This window comes from Camelus ferus, chromosome 7 (assembly GCF_009834535.1).
Source record: "Camelus ferus isolate YT-003-E chromosome 7, BCGSAC_Cfer_1.0, whole genome shotgun sequence".
Taxonomy (NCBI): Eukaryota; Metazoa; Chordata; class Mammalia; order Artiodactyla; family Camelidae; genus Camelus; species Camelus ferus.
In genome coordinates, this window is record NC_045702.1 from 43,157,129 (window position 1) to 43,174,562 (window position 17,434).

At 38.8% G+C, this 17,434-nt stretch overlaps 1 protein-coding gene across 1 annotated transcript in view; it reads left to right on the top strand.

Moving 5' to 3' along the window:
* Positions 1-14,226, top strand: part of HIBADH (3-hydroxyisobutyrate dehydrogenase) — a 95,879-nt gene extending 81,653 nt beyond the window's left edge. Inside the window, exons 5-8 of the mRNA XM_006175698.2 lie at positions 31-164; positions 1,739-1,815; positions 8,637-8,793; positions 13,279-14,226. Of these exons, the coding sequence (XP_006175760.1) occupies positions 31-164; positions 1,739-1,815; positions 8,637-8,793; positions 13,279-13,437 (527 nt within the window). The 3' untranslated portion in view covers positions 13,438-14,226. The remainder of the gene's footprint in view (positions 1-30; positions 165-1,738; positions 1,816-8,636; positions 8,794-13,278) is intronic.
* Positions 14,227-17,434: the final 3,208 nt, after the last annotated feature.

Consider the following 17,434-nt stretch of genomic DNA (forward strand, 5'->3'; position numbering starts at 1 on the left):
CTTTTACCTCTTTACCCTCAAATCCTTCAGGTGTGGGAGCTGCTCGGTCTGGGAACCTAACGTTTATGGTGGGAGGAGTCGAAGATGAATTTGCTGCTGCCCAGGAGTTGCTGGGGTGCATGGGCTCCAATGTGGTGTACTGTGGAGCCGTTGGGACTGGGCAGGTAACATTTTCACATTAATGACACTGACTTTATGTAAAATGATGTAAAAAAATGGCTAATCTTCATTTTTCTTTCCTGACCACAATCTGATTCCTCCTTACTCTGTTCAATCTATGAATTTTTTGTTTGCTCAGATTTTCTTAAATTAATTTGGTATAAATTAGTTTTCAATCATTTCTGTTGGAAGTAAGCAGACATCCGCCAATTAACCTAATTTTAAAAGATATCAAAAAGTTCCATCATTTCAGATTTTGACATATTTATCCCAGTGACCATTGAAATTATCCTTAAAACTGCTTCTGTATGAAGTGCTTATGTCTGACTTGCTGTTATCCTCTAATTTCGTAATTACTTACCACAGCTCTGTTTGTGGTACTGTCAGGTGGAAGTAACCTATGCACTTTAATCTTTTTCTTAAAAACCAAATAATTTTCATTGAGAAATGTGTTATATCAATCCTCTAATCAGGTAGAGATGAATGACAACACTAAACTCTGAAATCACACTAGTTGTCCCCCTCCTACCCAGCACACACACTGTCACTCCCTCCTCCTCATGCTTTGTCTTAGCACTGGCTCCCTCTTTATCTTATTCAAGACTTTGGTATGATTTTAAATATATCTATTGTCTCCATTCCCTTGTCTAGTCAGTCCTCCACGTTTTATTGATTTTTGCTTCAGTGGCTCTCATTGTTGGCTGTCTTGTTCATTCCACACATTACCTGGTCCAGTTTTCCATTATCTCAATTCTTGTTTACTGCTCACAGGGCCTTAGTGGATCTCTGGATGCCAGATTTGCCACTCTGCCAGCAACATAACCAAAACCAACTCCATCAGGATGCTTGTATCATCATAGACTTCCCAATTCTGACACTTTGAATAGATCCCTATTTCCTGCCATATCAAGTTTTAATACACTAACTTTTGTAGCTCTTGACCCAGCCTTAACGATCAAATTTCTCACCATTCCTTAAACCCTCTGCACAGGAGTCCATTTTCTTATTGTACTCAGGATCATCCCATGCTCTTACATAGTTACCCTTTTCCCTGCTCTCCTCCTTTCCCTCTCTTGCCTATGTAATTCCTACCTGCCTTCTGAGAGATGGTTTCAGGTTCCACTTCCTCTCTGCTCCTGCCCTCAGTGATCTGCTTTCTCTGGACTCATATTGTCTCTGTCTTATACCTGCTATCATACAATTTACCACTTAATTTTGTGTGCTTGTTTGTTCATTGCCTTTTCATTCAGTGTGTTACTCCCATTTCTTCAATTAGAATGTCAGCCCCATTCCTGAAAGAGCAGTCGTGGGATACATTGATCCATATTCCCCACCGTGCTGCACCCATAGGAGTAGCTCAGTCACCGCACTGCAGGGTCCTTCCCTAGTGGACGAGATGCCCAGTCTGCTCTGTGATTGCATGTCAGGCTCAGAAGGAGGCATGCAGCACCCAGTTCCTTTCCCCATTGGAAAGAATCAGCAGTGGAATGCTCTGACTTTTACAAGCATGTGGAATTGGGTGGAGAAAAGTTACAGCTTGAAAATAAAGATATTTAATATATACTCAATTTACTTTCAGGCTGCGAAGATCTGCAACAACTTGCTGTTAGCTATTAGTATGATTGGAACTGCTGAAGCTATGAATCTGGGAATCAGGTTTGTTGAATAGTACATTTTCATATGTTAACAGTTTTTATGAGCTTTCCGTTTTGATTTTCTGATGTTGAAAACAAATGTTCATGAGAGATAAATGAGATGATCCAGGAATATTTTGAAAGTACTTCATTATTGAACTTTAATAGACTTTGCTTATTGGACAACCAATAGGACCCTGGAGAGCATGAATACTCTCTGCTGTAAACCATAAAATGTATCGTGCTGTATATTTGAAGTTACATTATCCTTTTTAAATGGGAGCTCCATTTCGTCTATTATGTTGAAATGCAAGAAACACCTTTACTATAAAATTTAAACAGTCTTTGGCCATGTAGGACAAATTTGTATAAAAAACAGTTTTAATGTATAGTGAATTCATGTTATGCTACCATGTGACTGGTTTTATGTATCTATTTTAAATATAGTCCCCAAAATCTACACTAAAAGGGCTCTTGGTTGTTTATTCTCAGATACACTGGATGGCATTTAAAAAGCTGCCACTTGTACACGTAACTTTTCATTTTAACTTGCCTGGGGTTTTGTCACTTTACATTAAGGGTATATCTTTTCATGGAAATAAGATGGCATTCATACTTCCTTAAAGTGATTCAGGAATTCTGTTTTTCCTGTAATGATGATCATCCTTTAGAATGCTTAAGGTTAATGTCTTAATTTTAGCCTTTAATCTTTTGGGTTAGGAATGCTACCTATGATTAATCACCTAATTAATTTTTTGGATGTTTTATATTTCATGAATATAATAATTACACATTTCTTGCTGACAATGCTTAATGAGAAAGATGCTCTTATTCATGTATTTTCTTCACACTTCCCAAATTGCTTACCAAATGTATCACAAATCAGAGTAGTGTTTCATATCATAGCTTTTGATAAAAGCAATGAAAAGAGCCAAAGTGCTTGAGATATTTTTTAAAACACAGTAATGGATTCACATTTCCTCTTAATTACCATATCAAGATGCTGTTGTTTTATTGAATTGCCCTTGTCTCAGATGTTAAACTATCTTGACCTATTAAGTTGTCATGTTGTAATTGAGATAAAAGAGGAATTTGCTTTGCATCAGCGCTAATTGGTTTATCAATATCCTGTACCATTTACATTTTAAAATTGAATGTCTGTAAGATGGTAAGTCATATCTGTACAAAGCTTTAATAAAACTGAGAGTATATAGGAAACTTTTCCAAGTGTTATGTCTGTTTTGTAGCCAGTTTTAGGCTATGGGTCACTTATCGTAATTTAAAAAACTGGTTACTAGTAACTTGTTTTCATGTCCATTCTCTAGACTAATTTTATGGAAGAGGAAAATGTAAATTTCTGGAACCAAAATTGCATACAAAATTAATTGGTGTTGACAATAGGACTAAAGCGTTAGTATGCATATGCATCTTTAGAACTGTATCTTTGTGTTTCTGGATATAAATGAATATATAATATAGTAAAAGCCTATATTATACTATACTGAAATTTCCCTATATCTTTACCAGTTTATTTTATATTCTGCTTTGTACTCTGAGTATCACTGGATCAGGATGTTCCTTAGGTATCCCGTAGCATTCCTCAGTTAATTTCTCTAGCAAAACTCTTACTAGATGATCATTTCCCGTTCTAAATGAAGTATTTGTACAATAAGTACTTGTGGAAGTCTAACGCCAAAGACCAGCTAATGAAGAATAGTATGAAAATCAGTGGAATCAAATGAGTCGAATAAAATATATACAATGAAATGTATATATACATTGTCTACTAGAGTAGGTTTGTTATCAAAGGGAAAAGAAAAGTGATAAAATTCCAAATAGAAATACTAAAAACAGAAGCAATAAATAGATTTCCCCTCATTGTTGGCCTTGATCCACTATGACGAAAATACTATTTAGAAATATGCAACTTTCAATGTTTAATTTTTCCAAAACTCTCTATATATTACTTTTACTGACATATATATGTGTAAACAAAATATATACATTTAAATATATATATTTTTTATATATATATATATATATAGTATCTGAACACAAAGCAGGAGCTCATTAGTTTTACTTAACTGTTGAAATAATTTATAAGTTTGTGGTGCTTCACATTGTACTAATGAATTGCTTATTTTCATAACATTAGGATTTTATCAGTTTATCTTACAGAGACTCCCAGTGCTTTGAAAGTCCTAAAAATGATTGTTTCTGCTATTGTCTTTTCTCCATGGTTTACAGACATGGTTTAAAATGACAGGATTGTTCTCTAATAGAGTATAGAGAGCGGCCACGATTTATTGAGCTTTGCAAGGTGAAAGAGAAAATTGGCATCAGCAAGCATAAATTCCCAAGTAGTAAATTCCCACAAAGTGTAGCATCAAAGTGGTTCAGCCATTTATATTCAGTTCACTCTGAAGGGAAAATTTTTTTAGAGCATTAATGTCAACATTTACAAATTGAGTCACATATTCCTATGAAGTGATCATTTCTGATTAATTTCATTCTCATAAGTCAGTGTTTTTTTCTGGAACACTGACATTTCCCTTTTTTAATAGAAGAATAAAACCTTACAATTTTAAACTCCTATTGACGCTATGATGTTTTACAATGAGTCCTTATGGATGTTAGTGAAATGTTTAAATGCTATAGAAGAGTAAAGCATAAACAGTATTGGTATACAATGTATTTTGAGATTTTTTTTACTAGACCTTCCTACCTTCTAATTAGGTTCTAATTAGGACTCAGAACATAGTTTTTTGGTACTAAAGCTGCCCTACTTGCATTAGAGAGGTTTTGTTCCTGTGCAGCACTTAAGAATAATGTTGACAATGTGAGCTTTGTTGTTTTGTTTTTATTTTTGTTTCACCGGGAATGGTTTGTTTTCGTTTTTTTCAATATTGGTGATATAACAAGTTACTTGCATTACCAACCAGGGCCTAGCCCCCTCTGGCAACAATCATATTGTCTTCTTCCACCAAAAGAAGCTTAAAATAGTTGAATTTCTGGAAGGCTGTTCAAAATGAGAAGTTTCCCACAAGCATCATTTTAGCTTCTTGGCTAGTGCCCAAAGGTGTTGCCTTTTCATTTGGGTGATGACTGAAGCCTCTTAGTTGTATACCCTAATAGATATAACAGATGGCAAAAGGTTTGTAATAAAAGTTTGACCAGATTTCTTTTAAAAAACTGATAAGAGGCCATCATGATGGTTGATTGTTAAGCTGGCTACCCATATGACCCAGGCAGACTCAGGACGGTGAGAGTCTGGGTGTCTGTTGATGCCCACATCCCAGCTCTGCCACAGACTTAAGCTTTTCTCATCTATAAAATGACAAAAATAGTGGTATTTATCCACAAGGTTGTTGGGGAGATTAAATGAATTAATCCATGTAAAGTTTTTCAAACAGTTCCTAACACATAGTAGGTACTCAGTACATGGTAGTTATTGATGTGATGGTGGTGGTGCTTAGGATTTGAATTGAAAAGTACTTTAATGTTTTTTTTTCTTCATAACACTTCTCACTAGCTAGCATTATGTATTTGTTTGTTTATTGCCTACCTTCCCAACTAGAATGCAAGCAAGCTCTATGAGCTTGGTCTGCTCATTGCTGTACCTTAAGAACATACCTGGCACACTGTAGGCACTCGGTGAGGATCTGTCAGATGAATGAGGTGGAGAGAAGAGGGAGGAGGCTTTTCCCTTGCCTCAGGTAAAAGTTACCGGGTGTGTGTCTTAACTGGCCCACTCCTGGAGGACAGGCACAGCCTATTCTTAGCTTCTGTATTACGATCTCCTTGGCCCCAAGCACAGCACCTGCAAAAGGCAGATCTGCGTAAACATCGGCGAATGACTGAATGATTGCTTTAAATTGACATAGTCTTAGATGTTTCATTTCCAGATCGGTTCCTGTGACACAAACATCTCAGTTTAGGGACATCATTTGCTTTGTTCTTACATAAAACCAGACAGTATAGGTACTTATAGAGACTATAAAGTGAGCAGACACTTTTGACCCTTAAAAGCCTTGGTTACAGTGAAGGCAAACACTTGGCTTCTCTAATTTTGTTTTTTACAGTTTAGGTATCATTTTTAACTTCTCCCAAAAGTTCATTTAAGATTCTTGTGTTTTAAAGGTGAATAGATTTGACACAGTGACGTTTATTTGAATTGCATTACATATGCGGTCAGAGCAGTGAATTCATTCTCTTTTTATATCAGAGAACATTCCAGCAATTGTAAAGCCACATGTATGCACGCGCGTACTCTCTGAACCACATCCAGTGGCAAGTTATTATGGGGACTGACAGACTGTCATCCGTTTGATGGCTTGAGCTGTATATCTCCTGAACAGCAATGGGGCTCTTATGCAGAAAGTATCATATGTTCCCAGCCAATTTACAGGGAAACAGCAATAACATTTTATCATGGTTGAGAGCCCAGTAGCTGCTTCCTATTAAACTTGCCCTTTCAGATACCTGTCTTGGATTAATTTGTTGATTTCAAATGGAAACTCAGTCTTCTCCAGTGAAGCATGACGTTCTAGGATAGACTCTCTGAATGACAATTACTGTGTATTCTAGCTGGTTTCAAACCATTACAAGCTTTGGGCACAGTGGAAGACAGAGGACTTCAGTAACTGATTTTAATATCATGTCTAATTTTAACTGTCAGTTATATATATGCCAGTGAAAGAATCCTCAGAAAGATGAAATGCAAAACACTTCCAACTTGCTCTTTTTAATGATACACTCTGCTGTTGGAGGGGTTGGGGAGGAGCGGAGAGGGAGTAGCCATCTCCTGAAGGGAATCAGAGGGGAAGCATTGGATTTGAAAAGTGAGCACGTAACAACTGCCACCTCGTTTTTTTGAGTGCCCCTCAGGATGCTTCTAAATAGTAGTATGTTCACCAAAAAGGGTTCCATAAATCAGTGCCAGTATGTTCCCTTGAACATTCAAGAAAAATGAAATGTAGGTTTTACAGAGAAAAATAAGCTTTGCTCCCATTTTGGTGAGTATTATAGACAGAGTACGAATTTCTTTAGCAGTAAAGGCTGTTGTGAGGCACTGTTGAGTCTAACCTGATAGGTGATAAGGAGGGGAGGATATCTGCTGCCTTAAATATGATAAGCCATTTTAAAAGAAAATCTTAATTAGGAAGCCTAAATTATATTTCAGATGGAAAGAGAAAGCAATGTCTTGGGGTCTTTAAAAATATCCCTTGTTCATGGAACACATTAGACATACATTCTTGAATATTTGTGCTTAGATAATATATATATTTGTGGTTACAGCAAATTAACTAATTGTTCATTTGTGATTTTACTTTTCACAATTACTCCCTAAGCACATTGACTTTATCTTTCTCTAAGTCATCTGCTACTACAGCATGCTTAGAGCCTAAGTTTACTTAAAAGGGGGAAAAAAGCAGCAGTAGCAAATTACACATGTTACAAATTTGGATTTTTATAGAAGAATGAATGAAACTGTCAGGTTACTTTCTGGCAGTGTACAATTGAACAGAATGTATGATAGCCGATTTAGGTGGAATCTTTATCTGTTATAATCTTTAGTAAAAACCCCTTATTGTAACATGGGTCACCGTTTGACTTTATATACATGGCATGCTGAACAGTATTCCTTGAACCACAGCTGCTCCTTGAAGGTCTGATTACATAACAGTTATATTATGTGATAAGTCCATACGCATCCTGGCTATTAGCTCTAGACCCCACTGGAGCATTGGAAAAAAGGTCTTACTGGTCATTATCTTCTGATTTGGAAATAAACGGACATATATTTCTAACACACAAGTAATAAGAACTTAAGCATACCAGAATGCACAATTTGTTTAACATTTTTATGTGTCTCTTCTTAGTCTTTTTTTTTTTTTTTTTTTAATTCTGGAAGGAATTGGTTTTAACAAAAAGCAGAAAGTTTTATTTGAAACTTGATTAAAAGATACTCAGCAAAACTATGCTTCCTAGACTGCACTAAGATACTTGGAATCAAAGTAATAGAGCATTTTAATTCTTTCTTTTTTTTTTTCCTGGGTCCACATTGAACAGCCGTTTATGCCATCAGCTCAGTGATAGAACAAATGATGTTTCCGCTTGGGCAAGCTTTGTTTTATCAGGATCAGTAACCTTATCAGCAGTTGACCCAGAACTATAATGCATGTCTCTGAATAGATAGCATATGTCACAACTCTGTGCAGACTTGCTTCATAAGCAAGATTGTCTAATGAAGATTCAATAAATAAGGAAAAGTTTAGAGCAAGAAATATCTCCTTTTATAATGATAACTTCTCTTAAGCTCATTTTACTGCTCATGGCTCATCTCTTGCATTTATTCTCATAAAAGCTAAAAGAATAAACATACATATAAATGCATCCACACAGACTCCCATGATACATAGTTTATCTGTCAGTGTTTCTTTCTGAAATATATCATTTGTGAGTAAAGACTGTAGAATTTAGATCATCATATTGGCTTAAGGTTCTTATGCGACACATAAATGTAGTAATGTCCAAAAGACTAGAAAGCCCATGTGTGTGATAAACCAGCGACACTTTTAGGCAATTATATGTTATTTCTTAAAAGTAGGAGAATGCAGAAGGTTTTCTCTCAGTGCAGAATATCCTGGCTCAGAAATGTTTAATCACTAGCTTTTAATACCCTGTAATTTAAGATTGGATTCTTCTCTCTCATCAGTCTGCTTTGATTTTTGAAAACATCATAAATGGAGAGAGAAGATGGAGCATCCTCATACTTAAATAAGTCACGCATGACTTGAACATTTTGACATATAACACTTCTTTTCTTTGACCTTTTGACAGGTTAGGGCTTGACCCAAAACTATTGGCTAAAATCCTAAATATGAGCTCAGGACGGTGCTGGTCAAGTGACACTTATAATCCTGTACCTGGGGTGATGGATGGAGTTCCCTCAGCTAATAACTATCAGGGAGGATTCGGAACAACACTCATGGCTAAGGTATGGTACATGCAGAGTCTACTAGGCTGTGGGGGGAGCATTTTAATGGTCTAATTCTTCTCCTTCCCTCCCTTCTCTTTCTCTCTTTCCCCTCACCCCAACGTACCCCCGCCCATAACAAAACATATGTCTATCCTAGAAGGCAGGGTCACTAAAATAGTGATTCATTTACTCACTGGAAATTAGTTAAAACTTAGCTGGGATAAAAACCATTATCTTGTTCATTTTTAATTCTGGCCTCTCAGATGAGAAGAGTAGGCTGAAATTTTCTTTTGTGTTTGGGTTTGTTTGTAATGTGAGCTGGTAAAATTTTGTTCTTCATCATAAATTGACATCAATTTACCAAGCCCTTAGAATGGAAGCAGTAAGCATTTTCTGATGGTTGATAATACAATGACATTGCAAGTACATATCACAAAAGAAGAGAGGCTCTTTTGCAGGATACTGGATTTCCAAATACATGTTCCTTCTTTAAGAATATATATTTATTTATGTGTAAAGTCATTTGAAAAGCACATTGTTGACCTCCTCTCATTTGTGATCTCAATGTTAGGAAATAATTTTTGGACGAACAGAATTAGATTTTTGCGTAGGGACTACCCTCCTCACCCCACCACACCCCCGCCATTTAATATTTTACAGAAGTAATAATCCATACACTTGATACATTCTCAGCTTACTCTCCTTCATTCCCTGTGATGTTTTGTCCATTCTACTTCTTGAATATGCCTTAAATTCATTCACTGTCCTTCTCTGCCACTGCTGGTCCCTTGGCTGAGCCTCATTTAGATTTTCCCACATCAGCCCTTAACTGGACTCCTTGCCTCTCCTCGTCTTCTCCAGTTCATTTTCTGTGGTAAAGGGCAAGCTTCCTAAAATGTAAAAGCCTGATTATGTCGTTTCTCCTATTGTCTGTCTCATGGTTTCCAGTTGCTTGCAGGTTGAAGCCCCTCTCCACACGTTGTCTTGCAGGCACTTGGTGGCCTGGCCTTTGCTCGCCGCACCAGCCCGTTCTTGCCTCCCCTTCTCTGCTCCATCCTCGCCCAGCTCATCTCTGCCTCTTGCTCTCGCTCTCCCCGGCCCTCCCTGCGCACGTGCTCTTCCCTCTGCGGCCTCATCCCTCCTTGTTCCTCCAGCCCGGCCTGGGGCACAGCACCTGGCACATTGTCGGCTCACTTTGAATATTTATTGGATGAAACCATATTGGAGACTATGTTTCTTATTTTGTAGTTTTATTTCTCCTCGTGTTTCATTTAAGAAAATATTTATTTTTATGCCAGTCTGTACCTTGTGTTTTGGTTTGCATATCCTCCACACAGGCTTTTATAATTGTGCGGTGTTGCTCTTGCTGGAAACAGAAAGTAGATCCTTAAGTGTGTTGTTTTCATCAGAGCTTCAGGGTCATTTATTGGAGCACACAGAAAAGTGAGAGAGTAGCATTTATGCCCAGTTTGCATTATGTATCTGTATGAAGTGGGTTGTGACCTGTTAGCTTATCTGGTTCCTAAAATACTGCTAATAGCTCCACCCAGGGAGACTGCTAACAAGCAGAGTGTGCGCAGTGCTGGCTTTATTTTGGGAATCTCCACTGTAGCTGTCCTCTCCTCCATGTAACACCTTGACTTCCATTGTTTTCTCCAGTGTCCCTACCCAGGAGGAATCTGCTCCTGTTAAGGTCCTTCCTTTAAAATTATTTTCTTGATAATAAAAGATAGTTTTTTTTCAACTAATAACATAAGACAGTACAATAAAAAATATGGACATTAGTGTTCTCTTTTGCTCTAGTTTTCTCTACAAAATGCAGTTGTCATTTCCCTTATAAAGAATAAGACTTCTGAATTTTGCTTAGAATGAGAGAATTTAGAAAGGAACTTAAAATCAGTCTATCATCATCTCAGAGAGCTGTTAGCAAAAATATACCATAGCTAATTAGATTTGTGTAGAGAAACTAATAGAGATTAAAGAAATCCCCATAATGCTACACTGATTAAAGCAATTATACCTGCTTGGCCAGATCAAGCCTTTACTTACAGATGTTTTTTGCTCAACTGCTATTGAATCTCATTGTGTTGGGGGAGATGATATTAGTGTGTCATTGAAGTAGAAGCTGTAGGTTTATTTCTAGGTCTTAACACCTTAAAACTCTAATATATTGTGTGTATGTAATCAGAACATAATCAGTACAAAAACTAGATCATTCTTCTGAACTCTCCAACCTAGAAGTCTGTTTCTGATGGCCACGAAGGAACAACTTAAGGAAAATCATGACCACCTTGGTGCTCACCCAGGATACCTGTGTCCTTGTGAAATGTAACAACCTGGTCCTCCATTAATTTGTCAAAACCTTTTACAATTGTATATTTTTTCCTTGAACCACCCACTGAGCTCATGAATTCATAAATATTTTTATTTGATTGGTGAAGGGGAGTATTTGTCTTAAATTATATGTTACAGGCTTCAAAGGATGCCTTTTCTAACATTTCAGGATTGATAAGCCACTTATGCTTTTATAGACTAAATCACCCTTCTCTTTTTAGAATGTCCCTCCTTTAAGGTAGTAACCACCAAAGCTATTTTATGTTTTCCCCTCTTTTCTGGTTTTTATTAGCTTTTATTTGGGGTATTCACTTGTTCCTTTGAAAACCTCTGATAGACTTTTCTTCTCAGTAGTGTTGTCTTCTCCTCAAGGTGTTGTATTTACTCTCGGTTCTTATATTCTAGTTATATTACTAGGTTAAAAATTAAGTGCAGTCTTTCTATGTAGCTTTCCTCCCTGTCCTTTTTAAATAAATGCATCTTGCAGATGTACAGCAGAGTGATGTTGACAAAAGAAGCTTGTCTGGGTATAAGCAATAACGTAGCTGTCCACATTTGTTAAGTGTGTGGGTTATTACTTGCTTAATTAAACTTGCTTTTTAGTGGCAGTTATAGGAGAATTTAAGATTAAGTAGATTTTCCAAATGTATGTGTTTAACATGTAAAAATGACACAAATAGGCACAAAATGCTAACACATACAGCATGATGCATTTTCAGGAGGCTAGAGATTTAGTTCATTCTTTAAACTTTGCTTACTTTCTCTTTGAATCATTTTCTCCTTTGAGTGGATAGTATTCAGTAACTGTTCATTTATCAAGGATGTTCCTCAAAGAATACAAATAGTCCTCATCTTGCTTCTTTTCTTCTTATTCCATTGCTTGGTGGCTTTTCTGTTGATAGGGGAAATGAAGATAGTAATGGTAAGAAGAAAATCTAGTTGGTTTTACCACTTGTTTGCAGCTCTTATATAATAATCACAAATAGAATGAAATGTGGGGAATATTGTTTCAGTTATCCGTGTCTTCATTGCCTTCCATCCACCCCACATACTTCACGGTTGGACAGAGGTAGAGGATATCCTTTCACTGCAGTTTAATAATAAAAGATTTATAACATTAACTTTTGTCTATGTTTAAACAGCCGTAAGTTTTATGAAACTCAGAATGAGGCATTAGCTCTCTGAGATCTTAAAGAGTTGTTCTGAAGATGAATGTCCATTACACTTAAAATAAAGTCCAGTCTCCTTACCAAACATAATAAAGCCTCCGTGGTCTACCTCTGCCCATCCCCAGGCTCATTTCCCGCCCCAGCCTCCTTGCTCTGATTCTGCCTCATTGGCTTTCTTACCACTTCTTGAACATCGGAGCCGTGCCCCACTGCGGGGCCGGGCCGTTACCTTGCTGTTCCATCTGCCTGCCTCTTCTCCTAGTTCTCCAAAGAACGCACTGCTCCCTAACACTCAGATCTTAGGATGAGTATCTTCACCTCAGGGATGTTGTCCCGAAACATCCCTTCTCTCAGAACTATCAGAACTCTTTTTCCCACCCCACCCCATGCCATGTATGACTTTCTAACCCCTTACCCTGCTTTATTTTTCTTCATAGCACTTGTCATTGTCTGGAAGTTTAAGATTTGTTTTCTTGTCTCTCTTCCTCACTGGACAGTAAGTTCTGGAGAACAGTGACTTGGTTTTATCATGATTGTATCACCAGCACTGAGAACAGTGCCCAGCACATGGCAGTTGTTAAATATTTGTTGAATAAGAGATTGAGTGGATATTTTGATCATTCATAATTTCATCATTCATAATTTCATAATGGGGTTTGTCTTAGGCTTACAGGCTTCTTCAGATTTGAAAAAGCATTTTCCTGTGTGATCTCACCTGGATAGTAACACCCGACCAAAGTCAAAGCAAAACGAATAGGTTGGGTAGAGGGTGGAAGAGTGGAAAGGATGCTCAGAAATCAAGGTTTCTGTCTGGAGCAGTTTTGCAGCTATATGAAAGCACTTGTAGAAGTATATATAACTTAACATCGTGCCTCTAAGTCTCTTATTTTTTCAGACTTCATTTTCCCTTCTTTGAAACCCAAGCATTGGGAGCCCCAGTTCCAAAGTAAGCCTTAACTACCAGCCTCAATGTATTCCCTCCTGCCCTTGTTTGATTCAGGATCTGGGATTAGCACAAGACTCTGCTACCAGCACGAAGAGCCCAATCCTGCTGGGCAGTCAAGCCCATCAGATCTACAGGATGATGTGTGCGAAGGGCTACTCAAACAAAGACTTCTCATCCGTGTTCCAGTTCCTACGAGAGGAGGAGACGTTCTGAGTCTGCCCTTCGGCTGTGGACACTGTTGGAAACCAAACTCTATCTTGGAGCCACTTATAGCTCACTCCACAAGTACATGGGTTTAATCCAAGGTCACCTGTCTGCTTTTGATTGTCTAGGTCACAGTAAACCCTGGGATTTTTCACCCATTTTTAACTGCTTATTCTTTTTATCTATTTAGTGAACACTTACTACCTGGTTCTTTTCTGCAAGCCACTGATGGTCTCTGCTCACTAGCTGACTGACCTTTCTCAGAAGTTTGATCCCTGAGCATCTGCAGCTAAATCCTCACATACTTCAATCAGGATGTATTTACCCCACCTTACAAATAAAATCAATTTTTTTTCAAGAGGATAAAACCTATCTTTGAGGAAAGAAAAGAAGTTGGTGTGAGGAAAGGAGTTAGAGGAAGGGGCAGACTAGTAAATTACTACCTGTGTCCCTTAGAAAGTTTGTCCTGTTAACCAAGTGGAGGTATTCTCGCATTACTGAGGTTACTGGTTTATTTTCCAGACATTGGTAAAGCAAGAGAACTCCTTGCTGCATGTTATATCATTTGGACTCTGTTACATTGTCTTGGCGTGCCCCTCTTGTAATGACTCCCAATACTCAGCAGACTTGTCTTTTATATTTTTGCTTCCTTCTACATTCTTACTACATACATATTTTTTGACTTCAAAAGAATGATATCTTTAGAGCCAATGATGATATGTGCTTTAGATAATTATTACACTATTCTAGATATAACCATATTATTTTGAATTCAAATAAATTTCTATGCTGATAATACTTTCTTGGACTCTTTGTGTCTTCCCAACCATTTGGTGAACAGTCAAATGATCTGACAAACTGGTGCTGCAGACTAATGGGGAAAGGATAGGAAGAAAGAGAAGGGAGGGGAGGTCCAAAGGAACTGAGTCTGAACTGGCCAGTGGCAAGCCCTCATCCTACTGCTCTACCTGAATCCTTCAATGAGCGTCTGTTTGAATGTCTTCTAGGTTGTGGCTATTCTCAGCATTCGGCCTGCATTAATGTAAGATGTCCCAGGACACAGTTGCCGCTCTCCCCACCACAGCCCCTAGAAAACATTCCAGTGAACAAGCTCTTTTCAAGCCTCTGCTTGCTTTATGGCTGTACTGTCCCACTGGCCAAAGTAAGCCACCCAGCCCAGCCCAGAGTCAGCGAGGGAGGGGACTACGTAAGAGTGGGTGCACAGAGGGGGGCAGTAGGTGGGCCATTCTGCAAACACCGTAGCACAGCAAGCCCATGAAAGATTTTGTTCAGAGGACTGATGTGCTCTGACCTACTTTTTAGAGGGATCACTTTGGCTGCGGTGTGGAGAATAGACTGTTGGAGTAAGAATGGAAGCAAGGAGACCAGTTACGAGGCAGCTGTAATAATCCAGGTGACAAATGATGGTGGCTGGGACCAGATTCTGGCTCCGATTCTGAACATAAAAGATAGGCCACTAACTGATGGAGAGGGTGAGAGAAGAGGAGGAGGAGAGGACAACTGCAAGGTTGGTGGAGGATAGCAGTGACCATTTACTATGTGAGGAAGACTGTTGAAGAAGATTTTAGGAAGGTTTGGAGGGGTTTAGAAAAAAAAATCAGGAGTTTATTTGAGATGCCTTATAGATCTCTAAGTAGGGAAAAACAGAGGTCCAAGGACCAAGCCCTGTTTCACTCTAGCTTTTGGTGGTTGGGAACATGTGGCAGAACCAGCAGATGAGACTGAGGGGCGGTGACCAGTAAGGGAGGGGAAAAATGAGAGCAACGTCCTAGAAGCCAAATGAAGATGTGCTTTAAGGAAGGAATGACTCTTTGTATCAAAAGCTGCAGATAAGTTGAGTAATATTAGGGCTGAGAATTAGTCATTTGGATTTAACAAAGTAGAAGTCATTGGTGACCCTGCCTGGTGTTTTGGTGGAGTGTCAGAAAGGAGATTAGGAGTGGGAGGAGAAATTGGGAGAAATGAATAGAGAAAACTTTCAAGTTTTGTTGCAAGAGAAAACAGACAAATGGGATAGACACTGGCAGGGAAGATGGGACCAAGGGAAGCTGTACTATATTTCTAGGATGGGAGATACCATGGGGTTATGCTGATGGAAGTGGACTGGTCAGATAAAGATGGGGAAAGTAACGACGCACGGAAGAGCGGACACTTGCTACGTGATATCTTTTGAATAGTTGAGAGGGGAAGGGTAGAAGCTCAGATGGAGCTTTGAAAACTGAAAACCAGCGCAAACAGCGTGTGTCAGACTGCCAGCATCTTATGTGAAGGACAGAATAGTGTTGAAATTGTACAGGTTTTCAACATAGAGTAGTTATAAATATTAGTACTGGAAAGGACTTTACTGACCTCTAAGCATTACCTTTATAAGCCACCCTCTGACCGTTAGTTTTCTTATCTATAAAATTACCATAAACAGTGTAGTCTAATATTAAATGCTCTCTTGGAAACCTGAAACAAAACACGAGTCAAGGACAATCCCAGATGCTGGCGAGCAGATGGAGAAAGTGGAACCCTCACACCTGGCTACCAGCAATGGAAAATGGTGCACTCACTTTACAAAATAGGTTGGCAGTTTCTCGAAAGATGAAAACATGGAGTTACCACATGATGCAGCAATTCTGTTCCTAGCTATGTGCTCATGAAAAATGAAAACATAGATCTGCACAAAAACTTGTACCTGAAGGGATTTATAGCAACACTGTTCACAATAGCCAAAAAGTGGAAACAATCCAAATGTCCCTCAGCTGATGATTGCATAAACAGTGATGCATCCATACCGTGGAAGATTGGCCATAAAAAGGAATGAAGTACTCTTAAATGCCACCACATGGAACTGTGGAAACATGCCAAGTGAAAGAAGCCAGTCATGAAAGGCCACATACTATATGATTCTGGATGAAATGTCAGGAAAAGGCAAACCTACAGACACACAGTAGATGAGTGGTTTCCAAGGACTTGGGGAGAGAGGAAAATGGGGAGTGACTGCTACTCGGTATGAAGTTCCTAAGGTGAGGAAAATGTTCTGGAATTAGACAGTAGTGATGGTTGCACAACTTTGTGAATGTATGGAAAACTACCACTTTTAAATGATGAATTTAATGGTGTGTGAAATATCTCCATGAAAAAGGAAAACTGAGGAAAAATCATGAGTTAAGATCTTTCTCTGTCAATAAGCGGTTCTCAGCTGGGGCAGTTTTGCCCCCAGGGGACATAAGGCAATGTCGAGACATTACAGGTTGTCCTTATTGGGGGAGGAGGATTCTACTGGCATCTAGTGGGTAGAGGCCAGGGATGCAGCTAAGCATTCTACAAGGCACAGGACAGGGTCCCTCCAATGAGAATTATCCTGCCCCAAATGTCAGTAATGGGAATTTGAGAAACCTTGTTCAGGTGTATATTCCACAGGCACCTCAAACTCAGGGTATCAAAGCCTGAGCTCCCCATCCTCTCCCTCAGACCTGCTTCTCCTCCTGGTCCCTGTCCCATCCAGGTTCTGGGAACCATCCCTGACTCCATTCTCTCCTTCACCCACTTTCCACAGCAAATTCTAAATCTCCAGTGCCTACTTCATACCCTCATCGATTCCCGCCCAGAATACTTCCATCTCTGCAATTGCTTCTCTTTTTTCCTAAGAGCTTCATGTAGGTATAATTTACATACAATAAAATTTGCTCATTTTAAATGTACGATTCAGTGACTTTTAGTACACCTGCAGATTTGTACACTCATCACAATCCAACTTTAGAATGTTTCCATCACCGCCACTCCCTCCCAGAAAAGTCTCTCATGCTCATTTAGTCACTCACCATTCCATCCCCCCTCCCATCCCAAAGCTCTAGGCAACCACTGATCTTTCCGTCTGTAGATTGGCCGCTGCTTCTTGGCCACCAGTCTGGTCCTTCCCCAGTTCATTCTTTACACCACTGCGGAAGAGGTCGAAGACTGAAATTCCCCTGCATAAAATCCTTTAGCCTCGAATGCA